The sequence below is a fragment of the Eschrichtius robustus genome, chromosome 12, assembly GCF_028021215.1.
Source record: "Eschrichtius robustus isolate mEscRob2 chromosome 12, mEscRob2.pri, whole genome shotgun sequence".
Lineage (NCBI taxonomy): Eukaryota > Metazoa > Chordata > Mammalia > Artiodactyla > Eschrichtiidae > Eschrichtius > Eschrichtius robustus.
In genome coordinates, this window is record NC_090835.1 from 77,075,676 (window position 1) to 77,094,168 (window position 18,493).

Consider the following 18,493-nt stretch of genomic DNA (forward strand, 5'->3'; position numbering starts at 1 on the left):
TGAATGGATGCATTCAGGAATGAATGAATGGCAGTTTCCTTTCTGCCCCTAAGCAGGACAGGGAAAAGCACTGTGGGTGGATGGCATGAAGGGACAGGTGACCTGCAGTCACTCAGCCTGGCCTGTGGCCTGTGACTTTGCCTCCTACACCCACAGAAGAAAGTCAGAGCCTTAGAGATTGTCCAGTCAACTTTCTCACTGCCCAGATGAGGAAACTAAGGCTCAGAGAGGGGAAGGCACTTGCCCAAGGTCACACAGCTAATGAGAGAGCCAGGATTAAGAATCTGTACTCAGGTTTCCTGATCTCCAGCCTAGGGCTATGTACACACTTCATTGCTTCTCTGAGGCTGTTGTCCTAGGGTAGGAAGATGATTCAGTGAAGGCTGGTTTCAATGTCCCCTCTTCTGCCCTGTGTTAGTCCTTTCTCACATCTAGCTCTAATCCTTTCCTTTTCACCCTATCCCATCCTTGTTCAGATGGGTCTGGCCTCTGAAGTCTGGCTCCTGCCTTAACCCTTTACCATCCAACTGGGAATAATGCTCTTCCCTAAGGTTCCAAGACTCAATTTCCTTTCCCCACTCTCAGCCCCGGGAACTTGCGGGAACCAAAGATGGGGAGGGATGTTGGTTGAACCGCTGGCGCCCCCTCCACAAATTGACCGAGAGGAGTTTCGCCTTAGATCTTCCTGGGATGGTGCGGGTGCGTGTGGTGAGCAGGGCTGGGAGTGGGGAAGGGGTGCGGGGAGCCCCTGTTGCTTTTCCCCTTTGGGGTGGCCATTAGGTAGGCTTGGGGAAGGCGGAGTTTGGGGGGCCGGGGGCGGGGCTCCTGCGCTGGGAGGAAGAGGGGGGGCGCGCTGGCTCCAGCTCGGCTCAGACAAAAGGCGGCGGCGGGAGCGGGCGGGAGGCGGAGCGGCGCCGCGAGGGCCTCAAGGTGACACCCACCCCCGGCCCCGGCCCCCCCGGCCCGGCCCCCCAGCCCGCCTCCCCATCCCCATCCCCCAACCCCTTACCCGTGGTGCCCTTTCCAGGCCCCCCTCCCCCCGGCGGGGGGTGGGGAGCAGCGAGGGCCCCGCCCCCTCCCGCCCCTTCCCCAGAGCCGGCACAGGATGCCCCCGGCCCCCGGCAGCCCCCCGGGAGGCCCTGAGCTCGAAGCGCCCCCTCTACGCCATGTCCCCCCCTGGCTCGGCCGCGGGAGAGAGCGGCGGCGGCGGCGGCGGCGGCGGTGGCGGTCCCGGGGTCCCGGAGGAGCCCACGGCGGCGGCAGCGGCGGACGAGGGCCCCGCCCGAGAGGAGGTGAGAGCCGGCGGCACCCCTTCCCCGGGCGCGGCCGCAGCCTGGCCCCCATCCCCCGCCGCGCGCGGCCCCCGCCGGTTCCGCCGCAGCGCGGCCGGCGCCCCGCACCCCGAGCCGGCCGCCGCAGCCGCAGTCCCGCCTCGCTGCCCCAAGCCGGCGGCTGGAGCTGTCCGCGGTGGCAGGGAAGGGGCCGCGCCGGGGGCGGGGCTCGGGGGTCCCGGGCAGGGGGAGGGGCCTAGGGGCGGAGCCTCGCGGATCCCGGGCTGGTGGGGGTGGGGATGGTGTCCGGGATCCCATCTCGCGGAGGGGATGCTATCTTTAAGGCCAGGCAGGGTGACTTGTAGGAGCTGCGGAGGCAGGAGAGCACCTGCCAGTTCCACGGGGGAAATGGTAGTGTTAACGTGAGTTGGGGTCCTAAAAAGTCGAATGTGTGCAGAGGCGATCCCCCCTGGAGTCACTGGGAGTGTGTGCGTGGGGGATGTGCGCCTCTCTCTCCCCATATCCATGCAGGCCCCCCTCCAGAGGGCCCTGAGCCCAGGAATCCTTCCCAGTTTTGGTACCCAGCACATCCCTTGTTAGGGGTCCTACTCTTCAGTCCTCTGAACCTGGAGACAAAAGAAATGGAGGAAAGTACCAGGGGCTCCTCCATCTCCCATGCACACTCGTGCACACGTTGCACACGGCGCTGGGGCAGAAGCACACAGGCAGGACCCGCAGGCAGAGCCCCTTCCACATGCCCTCTCACTGGGACAAGTGCACACTCAGGCACACCAAGGGGCACATATGCTCCCCTCGCAGGACAAGGCTCCCTGAAAGGCACATGTACCCTAATCTTGTTTGCATATGCTGAGTACTATTTCCCAGCCCACCTACCTATCTGTACTTCCAGATCTTTCCTCGGATTTCACACCGGGTCCAGGGCCTGCTGTCTGTTACTGTGCCCTTCCTCTCCACCTTTCTCTCCCTTCCCTTGGCTAGCCTCCAGGTCCGGCCTGGGAAATTGAAAGAATAAGTCAGGATCTCAGCAGGAGGGCGTGTGGAGGGTTCCTAAAGCTAGACAGTGGGGGGAGGAGAGGGAAAGCCCAGGCTGCCAACATAAATCCTACTCAGTACTCATCATTGAGCGGCTGTGGGTGCCAGCACCCAGGATGCAAAGGGAATGAGGCCCTGCCCTCAGGAGCACCCAGTCTAGTGGAGGAGCCACACATGTAAACAACTCACCGGGACAACTGTGGGCTAGAACGTGATAAGTGCTTTAATAGGCCCCCGTACCAAAAATCGTTTTCTCTTGACAAATGGCTGGGCTGTGAACATCTCCCTCCCTGCCCCGCAACCCCCGTCCCACATCCCCTCTCCCCAGCCACATGCCTCTGCCCTTCTGGATATATCCTCCTGGACCACTTGCTGCTCAGGGACACAAACCCCCCTGCCTTTTATCTTAGAACAGGAGTAGATGTTAGGGAGACTCACAGGGGACCTGGGGTCCAGAGTATGGGGAAAGAGACAGGGCTTGGGGTTTCCTGGGAGGTATGAGGCTAATTGTCTGTGAGGGACAGGGAGGTGGATGGGTCAGAGGAAGTGGCTCCTCCTAGGTTCTGGAAGAAGGGAGGGCCCCACCTGTGAAGTGGGAAGGTGATATCAGTGGGCCCCTCTCCCCTTTCCTGGAATACCTGGAAGGGGTCCGGGCTGGGGACCTGCCTTCTCTGATGCCTATGTGTCCTCCCTGTCTTCCCTGTGCACACCTTCTCCTGTTTCATTGCCATCTCCGCGTCTGTCTTTGGACTCTGTTTCTCTGGGTGCCATCCTATCCATCTGTGTCTTCTCTGCCACCTGGGCCTTCTCCCTCCATCTCTGGCTCTGATCCCTCTGCCTCTGCACTTCCCTATATTGGCATTCCGTCCCTCTTTCCTGTCCTCATGTCTCACTCTGGGTTACTTCTGTGTTTATCTCTGGCCCTGGCCTCCCATCTTGGTCTGACTCTTCTCTTCACATTCCTGTCTGTCTCTGCCTGTCATCTCCGGTGTCGGCCTCTGGCCGCCATCCATCTCTGTGCTGGGCCTTTGCCACTCCGTCTCACTCCCCACTCATCTTGGCCCCTTTGCCTGCCCATCTGAGCAGCAGCGTCCCATCCAGCCCTCTTTCACCAAGTCCCTCTGCCGTGAGTCCCACTGGAAGTGCCTGCTGCTCTCGCTGCTCATGTACGGCTGCCTGGGGGCCGTGGCCTGGTGCCACGTCACCACGGTGACCCGCCTCACCTTCAGCAGCGCCTACCAGGGCAACAGCCTCATGTACCACGACAGCCCCTGCTCCAACGGCTATGTCTACATCCCCCTGGCCTTCCTGCTCATGCTGTACGCTGTCTACCTGGTGGAGTGCTGGCATTGCCAAGCCCGCCACGAGCTGCAGCACCGCGTGGATGTGAGCAGCGTGCGGGAGCGCGTTGGCCGCATGCAGCAGGCCACGCCCTGTATCTGGTGGAAGGCCATCAGCTACCACTATGTACGCCGCACCCGCCAGGTCACTCGATACCGCAATGGAGACGCCTACACCACCACCCAGGTGAGGAGCTGGAGGGGAGCACAGGCCAGTCCAGATGGGAGGGGGCGCTGGGACCCTGCCCGACTGTCCTCAGGGGGAGGAGCACAGACAGCAGTGAGCTCTTGTGGGCACTGCAACAGGAGGACAATAACACCCACCATAATTATAACAGCAAACACTTACTAGCAGCCAGGGTCTGCTGTAACTACTTTACAAATATCACATTATTTATTTAACCCTCATGATAACCCTATGAGGTAGGTAACTATTACCCCCATTTTACAGATGAGGAAACTGAGGCTTGGAGAGGTTCAGTAACTTACCTAAGGTCAAACAGCTAGTGTGTGGTGGAGCTGGGATTTGAACCCCGGCAGCCTGGCTCCGGGGTCTGTATGGTTTAGTGCTTAATGGTTGGAGGTGTTTCACATGCACAGCCTCACAGGCTGATCAGTGAGGTGCCTGCTACCGAGTCCTCTTTCACAGGTAAAGAGACCTGAGCTCAGTGACTTGCCCAAGTTCTGCAGCTTCTAAGTGGTAGTGCTAGACTCAAACCCAGGGCTGTGGATCCCAAGTGTGAGGCTCCCAGAGGTGGGAGTCAGCTGGCAAAAAGGTGGAGGTAGGCCTGGGAGGCACAGAGGGGGTGTCAAGCAGCACTCTGTATACCTGCTGGGATTAGGCATATTAGAGCCCTGGTGGAAGAGGAGATTTTCCCAGATAAGGGGGACCTCTCCACTGTCTCAGTATTGGGCTGGGTAAACAAAGCTTGGGCCCTGTGAGGATCAGGAAGGAGGCCGGGTACTAGCTAAGGTGGCAGCAGGGAGACCAGAGACAAAGGGGGTCCACAGGGAGCTCCTCTGGGGGGCCCATTTGGAAACACACTTGTAAAAGGGAAGACAGGTAGGCTGTTTGGGGTGATGAGGGGGCAGCGTGGGACAAAGGATGCAGTGGCAAAAGGATCAGGCAAGCCAGAGGGACAATTCAGGGCCTGGGACTGACCCCTAGACGGAGCAGGGCTTAGTTAAAATGAGAAGGCACATAAGTAGGGATGAGTTCCTAGCCCCGCCCTCATCTCTAACTCACTGATGAAGCTGAGGGCCTCAATGTCTCTATAAACCCAATGATAAGATCTTACCTGGCTCCAACCGAGAGCTAAACCAGGACAGGCTGAGGGTTTGATCAGGCGCCAAGAGCAGTGATGGGGCGGAGGAGGGTAAGCGGACAGAAGAGACTCCCGCCGCCTTCTCCGGCGCCACAGGTCTACCATGAGCGCGTCAACACGCACGTGGCCGAGGCCGAGTTCGACTACGAGCGCTGTGGCGTCCGCGACGTGTCCAAGGCGCTGGTGGGGCTGGAGGGCGCGCCGGCCACGCGGCTGCGCTTCACCAAGTGCTTCAGCTTCGCCAGCGTGGAGGCCGAGAACGCGTACCTGTGCCAGCGCGCGCGCTTCTTCGCCGAGAACGAGGGCCTGGATGACTACATGGAGGCGCGCGAGGGCATGCACCTCAAGAACGTGGACTTCCGCGAATTCATGGTGGCCTTCCCCGACCCGGCCAGGCCGCCCTGGTACGCCTGCTCGTCCGCCTTCTGGGCTGCGGCGCTGCTCACGCTGTCGTGGCCGCTGCGCGTGCTGGCCGAGTACCGCACGGCCTACGCGCACTACCACGTGGAGAAGCTTTTCGGCATGGAGGGCCCGAGCTCGGCCGGCGGCAGCGCGGGCGGCGGCCTCAGCCCCAGCGACGAGCTGCTGCCCCCGCTCACGCACCGCCTGCCGCGGGTCAACACGGTGGACAGCACGGAGCTCGAGTGGCACATCCGCTCCAACCAGCAGCTGGTGCCCAGCTACTCGGAGGCGGTGCTCATGGACCTGGCGGGGCTGGGCGCGCGCTGTGCTGGGGGCGCGGCGAGCGGCTACGCGCCCACGTGCCGCTACGGTGGGGTGGGTGGCCCAGGCGCAGCGGGCCTGGCCCCGTACCGGCGCAGCTGCGAGCACTGCCAGCGCGCCGTCAGCAGCTCGTCCATCTTCTCGCGCAGCGCCCTGAGCATCTGCGCCAGCCCTCGGGCCGGACCGGGGCCCGGCGGCGGGGCGGGCTGCGGGGGCAGCCGCTTCTCCCTAGGCCGCCTCTACGGCTCCCGGCGCAGCTGCCTGTGGCGCAGCCGGAGCGGGAGTGTCAACGAGGCGAGCTGCCCCACCGAGCAGACGCGGCTGTCCAGCCAGGCCAGCATGGGGGACGACGAGGACGACGAGGACGAGGAGGAGGCCGGGCCGCCGCCGCCCTACCACGACGCCCTCTACTTCCCGGTGCTCATCGTACACCGGCAGGAGGGGTGTCTGGGCCACGGCCACCGGCCGCTGCACCGCCACGGCTCCTGCGTAGAGACCTCACTGTGACCCCGGGGCCCTGGACCGGCCCGCCGGCCTCCTCCCTGCCCCTTGCCGGATGGTGCTCCCTGCGTGTAGCAGGGGGAGTCAAGAATGTGGCCGAGGCTGTGCTGGGCACGGTGCGGGTGGGGTGGAGGGAGGCGAGGGGGCAAGGGACAGACCCCGAAGGGGCCGATTCGAGCACCCCCCCCCGCCCCCCGCCTTTCCTGTACATAAAGAGACAGCTGTGGGGAGGGGAGAGAATCCCACCCCGGCAGAGTCGTCTCTTCCAGTCCCGCCCCTGAGTTCCTAGGGGGACACCTCCACTTCCCACACGCACACTCAGAATTTCCAGTCCCGCCTTTCAACGGATCTAATGACTGTTATGTGGCGACTGTGCCGTGGGACCCGCGTTGGGCCTCGCCTCAAGGGAGAGGCCCTCGCTATGCAGCTGGGGAGGTTTACAGGCCAGGGGAAGGGCAATTGGGGCTTTCCTTCCTCCGCAGTCTGGCCCCACTGGGGCCTCTCTCTACCGCGGGGGCAGTGGTTTGGAGAACAGCAGGGCTGGCTTCCATCCAAGCTAATGAATTCAGTGGGTCTGAGGCCGGGGCAGGTGTCAGCTGCGATACTCCATCTCAAAGCCTCAAAGCCGTGGAAATGTTGCTCTCCTCTTCTTGGCGCTGGCCCCGAAGATCCAAAGATCAGGGTTTCCTTTCTGCCACTCCCTCTGCTGTTGTTTATCTCACTGGGCCCTGGGAGGCTGGGTCCTGGGGGGGACTGTACTCACCACGCAGATTTCACACCTCTCCCTCCCCTCCTGCTCCCTGGCTCTGAAGAGCTGTTGCCAGGGGTGAGGGGCAAGGCAGACTGTGGAGGGCAGTGCACCTCAGTCCTTTAAACTGCAGCCTCAGCCTCCTCACCTGGGTTCTGGGAGGGCACTCCCTTCAGAGAGGGTGGGAGACCACCCAGGCAGCATTCCTTCAAGCTGACCAAGGTGAATTACTAAGTGGGGAGAGCAGGAGATAGGCCTGGGTGACAAGGGGGAACTCAGGAAGCTAGTGGGAGTCAAAGAGGAGAGGGTCATGAAAAGACCCCCCAAAGGTCGGGGTGTCTGTGGGGGACGGCCCTTGCCTCCCCTGAACTAGTGGGGAGGAGTGGAGAGTGGTCTTCTGCAAGCAGAGCCTCTGCAGGGCTGAGGACCTTGTCACGAGCCCCAGCTGGAGAAAGACTCATTTCCAGCGGCAGGGTCAGAGGCAGGAATTCTCTAACTCTTGCCCGACCCCTCTGTCCTCCCCTAGCCCATTAGCTGAAGCCCTGCTGTGTGTCCCAGGGTCTTCAAAGGGGCAAACTGCCACCACCCCAGGGCGCTGGCCCTGTGTCCTGTTCCCCCACTACTCCTACCCTGATGTGCTTCCGTGTGCATGTCTGTGTACAAACCCCCTGCCCTCCCAAATCCCCTGGCTAATGTTTTCCCAGCTGACATAGTGCCCAGGGATTGAGCTCACATTTCCAGCTGGAGAGGAAAACCCTCAGGCCTCTGACATGTCTCACCCCTGATGCTTCTCATGTCACCTGAGCCATCAGAGCTGCTCCTTTCCCTCCTCCAGCCTCTCCCCTCTTCCTCCAGCCTAGCCAGGCCTGCACCCCCCAAGGGCATGGCCTCCACCTATGCAACATCTCCTCTGGCTCCCCTAACCTCTTTTCCTGGGGGACTGGGGGGCACAGATCGTGGGGACACCACGGCCTGTGGCCCATCAGGGTTGAGCCTAACTTTCAGGTGGAGATGGCTGAGTGGGAAGAGAGAGGAGGCCGGAGAAGAGGAGGCTTGGGGAGGAGGGAACAGCTGCCCACTAGGTTTCCCTGGGCAGCAGTGCCACCTGCCCACCAGCACTGTGCTCTCCAGGGGCCTGGGGGTTGGAGCACCCCTTTCCTCTGAACGGACATCTTCAAGGTACAGGTGGTGAGCTGTGGCCTCAGGACCCAGTTCTTGGCCAGCTGGTACCCGGATGTCACGCCCTTGTGTGGGGCACCCTGGCCACCTCATGGCTCCAAGGAGGGAGGAACTCAGCTCCTCCTGCCTCAGGCCCATTCCTGAGACAGAACCTGAGCTGGGAAGAGGGGGAAAGGGGAGGGGCTGTTATTATTTTTGCCTGTATTGACCATTTCTGCCTAGGTCTTCTCACACAGACAGCCTCACACCTCCCACATATGCACAGACTTAGAGAGAAACCAATTCTTTGGTCTGTTTTCTTGGTAGGTTTATTGACTGCCAGGGAAAACAAAACCAGAAAATTAATCTCTAAAATTAAACTTTACACTGAATGTTCTTGTTTCTCTAATTAGACCCTCTGCTAGCAGCTGTGGCTATGTACACTCACACACTCACACACACCCTCACACCTACACGTTTGCACTCGGAACTGTCAGAGGGTGTCAGGCACAGACAGACTCAAGGTTGCCCAGACAGGCACACACCTGCGGTCACTCCCAAGCCCCCTTTGGTGCTCTGCTTGTTGGAAGGAGTCCCTGGAAAGCGCCCCAAGGCTGTGGGTGCAGCCCATGACACACCCTTTGGAAACACAGGGCTGGAGTTTCAGCCCGAGGAGGATGGGAGATGGGGCTCAGCCTGAATCCATCGTCAGGCCCTCTTGTGGCCCTGTGGGTAGATGTGATTCCCATGGGTGTGGCCCCAAGGCGGGCGGCCACAGAGTGACGGGGACTCATGGAGAATGCCTGGAAGGTTTCATGTGTCCTGGGGACAAGGGCTTGTGGGGTGGGCTGGGCCTGGCTGGGGAGAAGACAGGTCTCTGTCAACTGGGTGCATCACACTGTGGCCTTTCTGTCGTGGATTTCCAAGCGCAAAGATTGTATACATCAAACTGGTGGATAATAAAGTTGCAGATGACTCACTGACTTCCCTTCCCAGCGTCTCACCTCTCTCGCCATCTCCCCGTCCGTGAGCAGCAATCTGGGGAGGCCGATGGGTCTGAGCCCCTCCTGTCACCTCTGTTTCCCCCTTCCCAGGTTGGGGGGAATGGATTAGGGATGGCGTGGCTTGTAGAACTGGATGACTTAAGCGGAGTTAAGTAAGAGGGAGGTGGCATCCGCAGGCGTGATGGTGGAAGAGCCAGGCAAAGCTATGCTGTAGCCTGGGCGGGGGGGGCGGGGGGTGGAGAGAGAGTGAGTGTGTTTGAAGGTCAAGAGGTCAAGGATCTGTTTGGTAGAGAGAAAAATGGTGGGGCGGAGGGTGGTCAGGGAGATGTGTGACCCCCGTGGGAGAGTCTGGGCAGGCACAGTCCCTTAGAGTCTGCTTTGCCTTCCCTATTCTTGGGAGAAGTAGTCATTTCAGTAAGTCCGGTAATATCCTCTCCCTGGGTACCACGGCTAAGTCCCATTTCCTACCCCTATCCCAGGCCCCTTCCTCTCCTCACATCTTTATCTGCACAACCCTTGATCACTCATCCCAAAGATATTCTTGGTCTCCCTCCCCCCTCCCTCCAGACCAGCGTGACACTCTGCAGCAGGCATGGCAGGGGCATGAAATGAGGGATGGGGCTAGGGCAGTGACCCAGGTCTGGTCACTGCCCCAGCCCTGTCCCCATCTTATCCCGCAGGGTTCTCAGGGCCCTTGGCAGTGGCTGGTGACATGAAGTGGCTGGGACTCAGGGCCCGCTGGCGGGCTGCTTCGCGGTTGGCACAGAGGGCCTGGCCGATGAGATACTCGCTCTCCTGGGCGATATCTGACAGGCGCAAATCAAACTCCAGGAGGGTCTTGTTGTCTGACATGCCTTCTAGAAGCTGCTTCCCGCCATCCTGGGTCAGGAATACAAAGGAAGGCGTCACTTTCCGCCACTACCCAGGATCACACACACAGGTGGGTGTGTACACACATACACATATTTATATAGATGTGACTGAAACAACAGTTTCACAAAACAATTCTTAACCTATTTGTGTGGCACTGACATTTTCTATCCTATTCTATCCTGTTCCATCCTATTCCCTGAGAAAAACGGTGCTCAAAGTTCACTAAATTGATTTTTCAACCCCAATGGTTTGAAAAACATGGCGCTATGTCAGTGACGGTGATTCCTCTCCTCTGGTTCAGCCATGAGCATGTGAGACAAATCTGGCTCGTGAGATATGAGGAGGAAGTTTGGAGGGAGTGACTTCTGGGAAGTTTCTCCTCATAAAAGAGAACAAAAGAGAGTAGTGGTCTCCCTTTTTCTGCCTCTGAGCGTGGCCCAATGGAAAATGCAGCCACCATCTTGGGCTCATGAGAGTCGCACAAGAGAGGACGTGGCTGTGTGGCTGGGTGGGCAGATCAGAGGATGGCGCTGAGCCAAGGACCTCACCAACCACAGAACCCCCTTCCCCTGGGCTCCTGATTATGGGACACAATGAATATTCCTCTTGTTTAAGCCATTTCCTGGTTAAGCTTTCTGTTACTTGTAGCCAAGAGCACCCCCTCTGGAGACAGTGTCTATGTGAGCAAGACTGTCCTCTGGGGAGGTTTGGTAGGGTGCAGGGCCCTAACTGGAGTACATGGAGGGCTGTCCTTGCTAGTTCCTACAGCTCCAGCCCCTTCTGGGTTGGGTGGGCCAGGCCTAATGTGAAAAACGCCACATTGGGAGGCAGAATGCTGCTGTTCTAAGGTTGTGATCCAACAGCGTGTTGCAAAGTCAATTCAATGGGTCACAGAAGCATTTTTTTTTTAATGAAGCCGTGTACATTATAAAGGAAATCATCAGTATATATCACAAGCAGTACAGGTAACTTTCAATTATGTTATATTGATGTATACGTTCACTAGGTGTTCATGAAAATTGCATTTCTTACTCTGAGACTTGGTCAAGATTTGAAAGACATTGTCTACTGGAAAGGATCCAGGATTTCAACCTGACTGGATGCTCTCGGGCAACTCACTAACCTCTCTGAGGTTCAGTTTTCCATCTGTAAAGTGGGCTTAAGAATACACATTTTGGGCTTCCCTGGTGGCGCAGTGGTTGAGAATCTGCCTGCCAATGCAGGGGACACGGGTTCGAGCTCTGGTCTGGGAAGATCCCACATTCCACGGAGCGACTAAGCCCGTGAGCCACAACTACTGAGCCTGCGCGTCTGGAGCCTGTGCTCCGCAACAAGAGAGGCCGCGATGGTGAGAGGCCCGCGCACCGCGATGAAGAGTGGTCCCCACTTGCCACAATTAGAGAAAGCCCTCGCAGAGAAACGAAGACCCAACACAGCCATAAATAAATAAATAAATAAATAAATAAATAAATAAATAAATAAATAAATAAAGCTGTGAGGGACCCGAGCGATCCCCTCATTTAAAAAAAAAAAAAAAGAAAAAGAAAAAGAATACACATTTTACTAGATAACTGCGAGGGTTAAAGAATAACGAATGGATACTGGGTGCCTAGCATAGGCACCCAGTATCCATACTATAGAACCCCGAGTAATAGTAACAGCTAGCAATTACTGAGGACCTAGCCGGTGCCTGCAATGGATAACTGCTTTACAAGCATAACTCATTTAATCCTCTCAGTAACAACACTTAGAAGTAGATGCTATTATTATTCCCATTTTACAGAGGAGGAGATGGAGGCCCCAAAAGTTAAAGTAACTTAACCAAGTGCTAAATGGCAGAGCTAGGGTGAGAACCGGGTAAAGGCTGTGATCCTAACAATATCTCCTACGTACCCCAATTATCCCCTAAGTACCGCGCAGCAATCGGATTCCACTCCCGCCTCCCAAGGCCCCAGGGCCTCCCCTCGGCCCTGCCTGTCCCAGAAGCGGTGGCTCACCGGCCCGATGCGGTTGCAGGACAGGTTGATGCTAGTGAGCGTGGTGTTGGACAGGACCTGGGAGAGGAGCGTGGCCGTGGGCTCGGACAGCTCGTTGCCCCCGAGGTGCAGTGTGGTGAGGCACTTGTTGGTCTGCAGGGCGTGGGCGAGCGCCTGGCCGCCCTCATCCTCGATGCAGTTGAGGCGCAGGTTGAGGGAGACGAGGTCGCTGTTGTGCGCCAGGGCGTGAGCCAGCGACTGGGCGCCGGGCGCGCGCACCTGGTTGTTGGCGAGGTTGAGCACGCGCAGGCGGCTGTGGCCCAGCAGCTTGGCGGCGGCGCGCGCGCCCCGGTCTCCAATGAGGTTGTGTGACAGGTCCAGCTCCTCTAGGGCCGCGTGGTCCAGGAGGCTGCAGATTAGGATGCGGGCCTTGTCGTCGTCCACCTTGCTTCGGGTCAGCCTGAAGATCTGTGGGCAGGTAGAGGGGCCACAGCACCCGGCAACCAGGAATAATCTGCCTGCCTACCTACCTCCTGCAGGTAGAGGAGGGAGCCCCAGGGAGGAGGAGTTCTGCTCTTTGAGGAACTTAGCTGGGAAGGGGGAGAAAGGTAGAGCGGTAATGGATGAGAGGTTTGGCCACCTGGCTGGTTCTTGGGCAGGGCAGGCCTACCCAGCATGACACAGTGGTGCAGAATTGGTGGCAGCTAGTAGGGGGAAAAGACTACCACTTATTGAGAAATGACTATGTGCTGGGCATGCTGCTAGAACATTCCATAGCCATATCTCTAACCCTCAGCATCCCAGTGAAATGGAACAAGTTCTCTCCATTTTACAGTAGAAAATGGAGGCTTTGAGCGGATACGTCATTTGCCCAGAGTCACACAATGATTAAGCTGCGGAGGCAGGTTTTGAATCCAGGTCTGTTGGATGCGGCAGCCCCTCACTGCACCCTCCTCAGCCAGCTAAGCTCCACCGTGGCAAGGAGAGGAACTCTTTGAAGGAGAGTGCCAGGGTAAGAACCAGGGAGAAAGTGGGAAACGTTGAGAAACAGTAAATGGATGGGATGAAGAAAAAGGATAAAAGAAAGGGGGTGGGACTAGCATTATGAATATCGGAGGTGGGACCCCTGTCCCTTTCCTTCTCACTGGCTTGGCCCGCTGCTCCCTCTGCCTTGAGACCTCTGAGTGGCTGGCCTCCCCATCCTTCAGTCCTCTCCTCTCTCTACATCCCTCTTAGCCAGCTCAGAATCTTTTGTCCCTCTTTTTTATTGCCTGTATCTGGCAAAGCTCCAACTGTGGATCAACCCCACTCTTTATTTTCTGTATGTCTGGGCCCAAGCAACTGACATGACGGAAAATGTCACATCACGGGACTGGCTGGTATCACTGGAACCACCAATAGGCCCTCAGTGCTGAGTGCCAACTCAACTCTGCTTCTCTGGACAATATACTCTCTCATAATCTACAACAACAACGATTTCAACCTTCTCCAGACCCTCACCCTACAGCCTGAGGTGGGTCTCCTCAGCCATTGAGTAGGAACCCTTCCTTTTCCTAATCCCAAACATAAATCCACTGCAACCCACCACATCCACTCTCTCCTCTGCCTGGAGCCAACTGCCCTACCTCATCCCTAGACCCCATTCTTCCTGTCTTCTCAGGAACCTTCCTTGGTCAGTGAACCTGTGCCTCTCTCCTGTACTCAGCTCCTTTCTTGCAATTGGGTGGAGCTTTACATTGGTTTCATTTTTTACTTTTGTTTTTTTTATTTTTAATTTTTCATTATTTTATTGAAGTATAGTTGATTTACAGTGTTGTGTTAGTTTCTGGTGTACAGCAAAGTAATTCTTTTTCATATTCTTTTCCATTATGGTTTGTTACAGGATATTGAATACAGTTCCCTGAGCTATACAGTAGGACCTTATTTATTTTATATATAATAGTGTGTATCTGTTAATCCCAAACTCCTAATTTATCCCTCCCCCACCCCTTCTCCTTTGGTAACCATAAGTTTTTCTTCAATGTCTGTGAGTCTAGTTCTGTCTTGTAAATATCTTGTATCATATTTTAGATTCCACATATAAGTGATATCATATGGTATTTGTCTTTGTTTGACTTACTTCACTTAGCATGATAATCTCTAGGTCCATCCATGTAGCTGCAAATGACATTATTTTATTCTTTTTTATGGCTAAGTAGTATTCCATTGTTTATATATACCACATCTTCTTTATTCATTCATTTAGGTTGCTTCCATGTCTTGGCTATTGTAGATAATGCAACTGTGAACACTGGGGTGCATATATCTTTTTGAATTAGAGTTTTCTCTGGATATATGCCCAAGAGTGGGATTGCTGAATCATATGGTAACTGTATTTTTAGTTTTTAAAGGAACCTCCATACTGTTCTCCACCGTGGCTGTACCAATTTACATTCCCACCAGCAATGAATGTAGGAGGGTTCCCTTTTCTTCATACCCTCTCCAGCATTTATTATTTGTAGACTTTTAAATGATGGCCATGCTGACTGGTGTGAGGTGACACCTCACTGTAGTTTTGATTTCATTTCTCTAATAATTAGCAAAGTTGAGCATATTTTCATTTGTCTGTTGGCCATCTGTATGTCTTCTTTGGAGAAATGTCTTTTTAGGTCTTCTGCCCATTTTTTGATTGGGTTGTTTTTTGGTTATTAAGTTGTATGAGCTGTTTGTATATTTTGGAAATCAAGCCCTTGTTGGCTGCGTCATTTGCAAATATTTTCTCCCAGTCTGTAGGTTGTCTTTTCATTTTGTTTATGGTTTCCTTTGCTGTTCAAAAGCTTATACGTTTGATTAGGTTCCATTTGTTTATTTTTGTTTTTATACATTAGTTTTAAACACGTGCAAATTTCTTCTTAAGAAAACCTAACCCCCTCATCTGTTACTGCTCTACCTTTCTCCCCCATTCACAGCCAAGTTCTTGAAAAAGCTGATCATGGTCATTCCATTTCCTCACTTCCCACTCTCTCCATAAACCACTCCAATCTGGCCCCTGCTCCTGGCACTCCATTGACACAGCTTCTGCCCAGTGACCTCCAAGTTTGCTAAATCTGGTCCTCAGCTCCATCCCACTTCCCTTCTGCTCACCCCTCTTCTTGAAAAGCATCCCTCCCTCGGCTCTGTGACACAGTGCTGTGTCCTTCTTCTCTCCCACCTCTGATTTCTTGGCAGGCTCTCCCTCTTCCAACCAGAATATTTGGGACATACTGAAACTAAAAAAATATTCGTTGTGTATCTGAAATTCAAATTTAACTGGATGTCCTATATTTTTATTTGGTAAATCTGGCAACTCTGTTCGAGTTGCAATCTTACATTTATATGATTGCTGATTACTGCCTTTTATCCCCACCAGACTGTTAGCTGGAGGGCACAAATGGTATAATTGTGCTCATGATTGAATCTTCAGCACCTAGGACAGGGCCTGGAGCGCAGATGTGTGTTGGATGACTAAATGGCTGGTGAATGGGCAGGGCAGTGCCTTGTGCATCTCTGCATCCCCAGAACCCAGCTTGGTGCAGAGTGCATAAAAGGACACTTGGTCAGGGACTTCCCTGGTGGCGCAGTGGTTAAGAATCCGCCTGCCAATGCAGGGGACACAGGTTCGAGCCCTGGTCTGGGAAGATCCCACATGCCACGGAGCAACTAAGCCCGTGTGCCACAACTACTGAGCCTGCGCACTAGGGCCCGCGTGTCGTAATTACTGAGCCCGAGTGCTGCAACTACTGAAGCCTGCGTGCCTAGAGCCTGTGCTCAGCAACAAAAAAAGCCACCGCAACGAGAAGCCCACGCACCGCAACGAAGAGTATCCCCCGCTCACTGCAACTAGAGAAAGCCCGCGCCCAGCGACGAAGACCCAACGCAGCCAAAAGGAAAAAAGAAAAAGGACACTTGGTCAATGAGCAAGGAGGAAGCAGGAGAAGAAGGTGGGGATACAAGAGGAAGGGAAGGGAAGAGGGAATCAGAGAGATGCTGAGAATGGCAGGTGGTACCTTGAGGGTGTGGCATGCCTTGACTGCGGCCGCCAGGGAGTGGCAGTCGCGGTAGGTGAAGAGGAAGAGGTTCCACTCGAAGTTCATGCCACAGTCCTTGACACCGTACACCAGGTCCAGCTCCTCCAGGTGGCTCAGGCCAGCCACCAGGTCGCCCAGTTGGTAGTGGTCCGTGGCCGGCTCCTCCACCTCTCCTTCGCTGCCGGAGTCGGACTGATCCCCGCCCCGAAGTGGGGGCGGGAGCTGCACGGGCGGAAGGAACTGATCCACCCGGATCGTGTGCACGTAGTTCCTGCAGAGCGGCAGCAGGTTGAGGATCACCTCGGGGTCCGTGGTGCTTGGGATGAAGTGCTTCAGCAGGTTCTCCAGGTGCAGCTCGAAGAACGTGCGCTTCCAGCTGCCGCCGTGCTCGTCCACGTGGCACACGGGCCAGCGTTGCGTGCAGCAGCGGCGCCAGTAGCTCTCATCCTCTATCAGGTTGGCGGTCACAGCCAGCGGCAGGTCGGGGGACAGGTGGTTCAGGACCTCCTTCTGATGCTCTGGGGGCAGCTGCTTCAGGATAGGGTTGTCTTTGGGAACAGAAATAGGAAAGTAGGAGTCACAGTGTTGGGGACGCTGTACATGATACCCTGAGCTGAGCCTGTCTGGGGGCACCCAGGAAAGGGAAGACCCTCCCCTGCCTTTAGGGAAGCCCAGTTTGAGAGAGGAGGCAGACTTCATTCTCAGGGAGGCTCAATCTGAGGAGGGAGACATCACCGCTGACTCTGGGTTGTCCCTGGTTGAAGGTAGATGCCTTAGCATCTGGTCTCAGGCAGCTCCCAGTCTGAGGCAGAATCTCAGGTCCAGCCCTCAGTTACTCCTTGATCTAGCAGAGGAGACAACCCCTGACTTCAGAGGCTCCCAGTTTGACCTGATTCATTCATTTCAAAACAAGATGTTTTTCTGAGCACCTATTATGCACCACACACTGTTCTAAGTGCTGAGGATACAAGAGTGAACAAAACAGAGGAAGCTGCTCCATCTTATGAGCAGAGGCAGACTATAAACAAGTCAAGTGAATATATTGTCGGTCTGGTGGTGACAAGTGCTGTAGACAAAATGATGGCCCTGTCCTCAGAGAGCTCCCCATCTGGTAAGAGAGGTTGGCAACTCATCTTTGAAAAGGATGAACAGACTAAGGTACGGAACAAACCAAGAACATATACACGCCATGGAAGACTCTGAGAGAGTGGAGGACGGTCAATCAGGGAGGGCTTTCTGGAGGAGGAGGTAGATCTGGCTTGGGCTGGGCTTTGTTGGAGAGAGTGGGAAAGGTGAGGAACAGGCATAGGCATGGAGGGCACAGTGTGTGGGGGAGCCTGGTGGGACCTGGAAGTGTGGACAGCCAGAGAAACTGTCCTGGCCTTTGAGGCAGGAGTAAGGGAAGTGCTGAGTGGGCATGAGGATGCTGTGTGGGAGGGCAGGGGCTGCCCCAGGACCCAGCTCTGAGGCCTCACCTCCAGGCAGTCCCCGCCCACTGGACCCCACTCTTGGCCTTCTCTCCCGACCGAGGCAGGGACAGACTCACTCTGGAAGTTCTTGACAATGTGCTGAACGCAGAGTTCTGTGAGGAGGGGCACAATGGCCACTGACCACTCAGCATCCTCAGCGATGATCCTGCGCATCCGACGTACCCCAGCCCCGGAACTCGGGCCCTTGGACTTCACTGGGGGTGGGATGACAGAGGGCTTTGAGGGCTGTGGGCCTGTGCTCGAAGCTTGGCCGGCAGTGGAGGACTGGTCCTGGGTGGAGGTGGAGGACTGGTCCTGGGTGGAGATTGAGGACCAGCTGCGGACCGACAGTGAGGGTGTTATCTGGGTTTCCTCCATGCTGGGGGCTGACAACACAGGGACAAGTGGCCTCTTGGATGGCCTCGTGACAGGGAGTTTCTCAGACAGGCGGGTCCTGGATGCCGGTGGGAACCTGGAGCAAGAGGAAGGGATGGAGTTGTTACTTTGGAGGGTCTCGGTGGGCTTTTACCAAGAGACGTAGCAGGGGTGGTTCTTAAGGGTCAATCTCTGGATTAGAGCAAATCCAGGTGCAAATCCCACTAGCTGGGCGGCCTTGGGCCAGTTACTGAAACTTTCTGAGTTTCAGATGCTTCCTCTGTGAAATGAGGATAACCATTACCAATAAGATGATTGGGAGGAGTGAATAAAAATAATGCATCCAAAGAGGCATAGCATACTGTGACACACAAAACTGTAGCAAGCAACAGCCCCACATTTTAGACAGTAATAGCTACACAGCAATTACAAGCAATTGCTGTATGCTGGACCCTTTTTTTAGTTTTTTATGCATATCAGCTCATTTGATTCTCACAAAAGCCTTTTTGAAATAGGCACTGATAGACTCATTTTTCTGATGTGAAACTGAAGCACAGAGAGGTTAACTGACTTGCCCAATGTCACAAAGCTTATAAATAACACAGGTGGATTTAAACTCAGTCTATCAAGT

At 55.7% G+C, this 18,493-nt stretch overlaps 2 protein-coding genes across 2 annotated transcripts; one reads left to right on the plus strand and one right to left on the minus strand.

The window, feature by feature from the left end:
- The first annotated feature begins 1,166 nt into the window (after nt 1-1,166).
- Nucleotides 1,167-6,219, plus strand: TMEM151B (transmembrane protein 151B). The gene is made up of 3 exons (XM_068559106.1): nt 1,167-1,292; nt 3,411-3,851; nt 5,086-6,219. Exons 1-3 carry the CDS (start codon nt 1,167-1,169, stop codon nt 6,217-6,219), a joined length of 1,701 nt encoding a protein of 566 aa, XP_068415207.1.
- A 3,573-nt stretch (nt 6,220-9,792) lies between these two features.
- Nucleotides 9,793-17,865, minus strand: TCTE1 (t-complex-associated-testis-expressed 1). Its single transcript, XM_068559192.1, has 4 exons — nt 17,565-17,865; nt 15,998-16,566; nt 11,994-12,440; nt 9,793-10,002 (listed from the first exon to the last, which is right to left on the minus strand). Exons 1-4 carry the CDS (start codon nt 17,863-17,865, stop codon nt 9,793-9,795), a joined length of 1,527 nt encoding a protein of 508 aa, XP_068415293.1.
- Nucleotides 17,866-18,493: the final 628 nt, after the last annotated feature.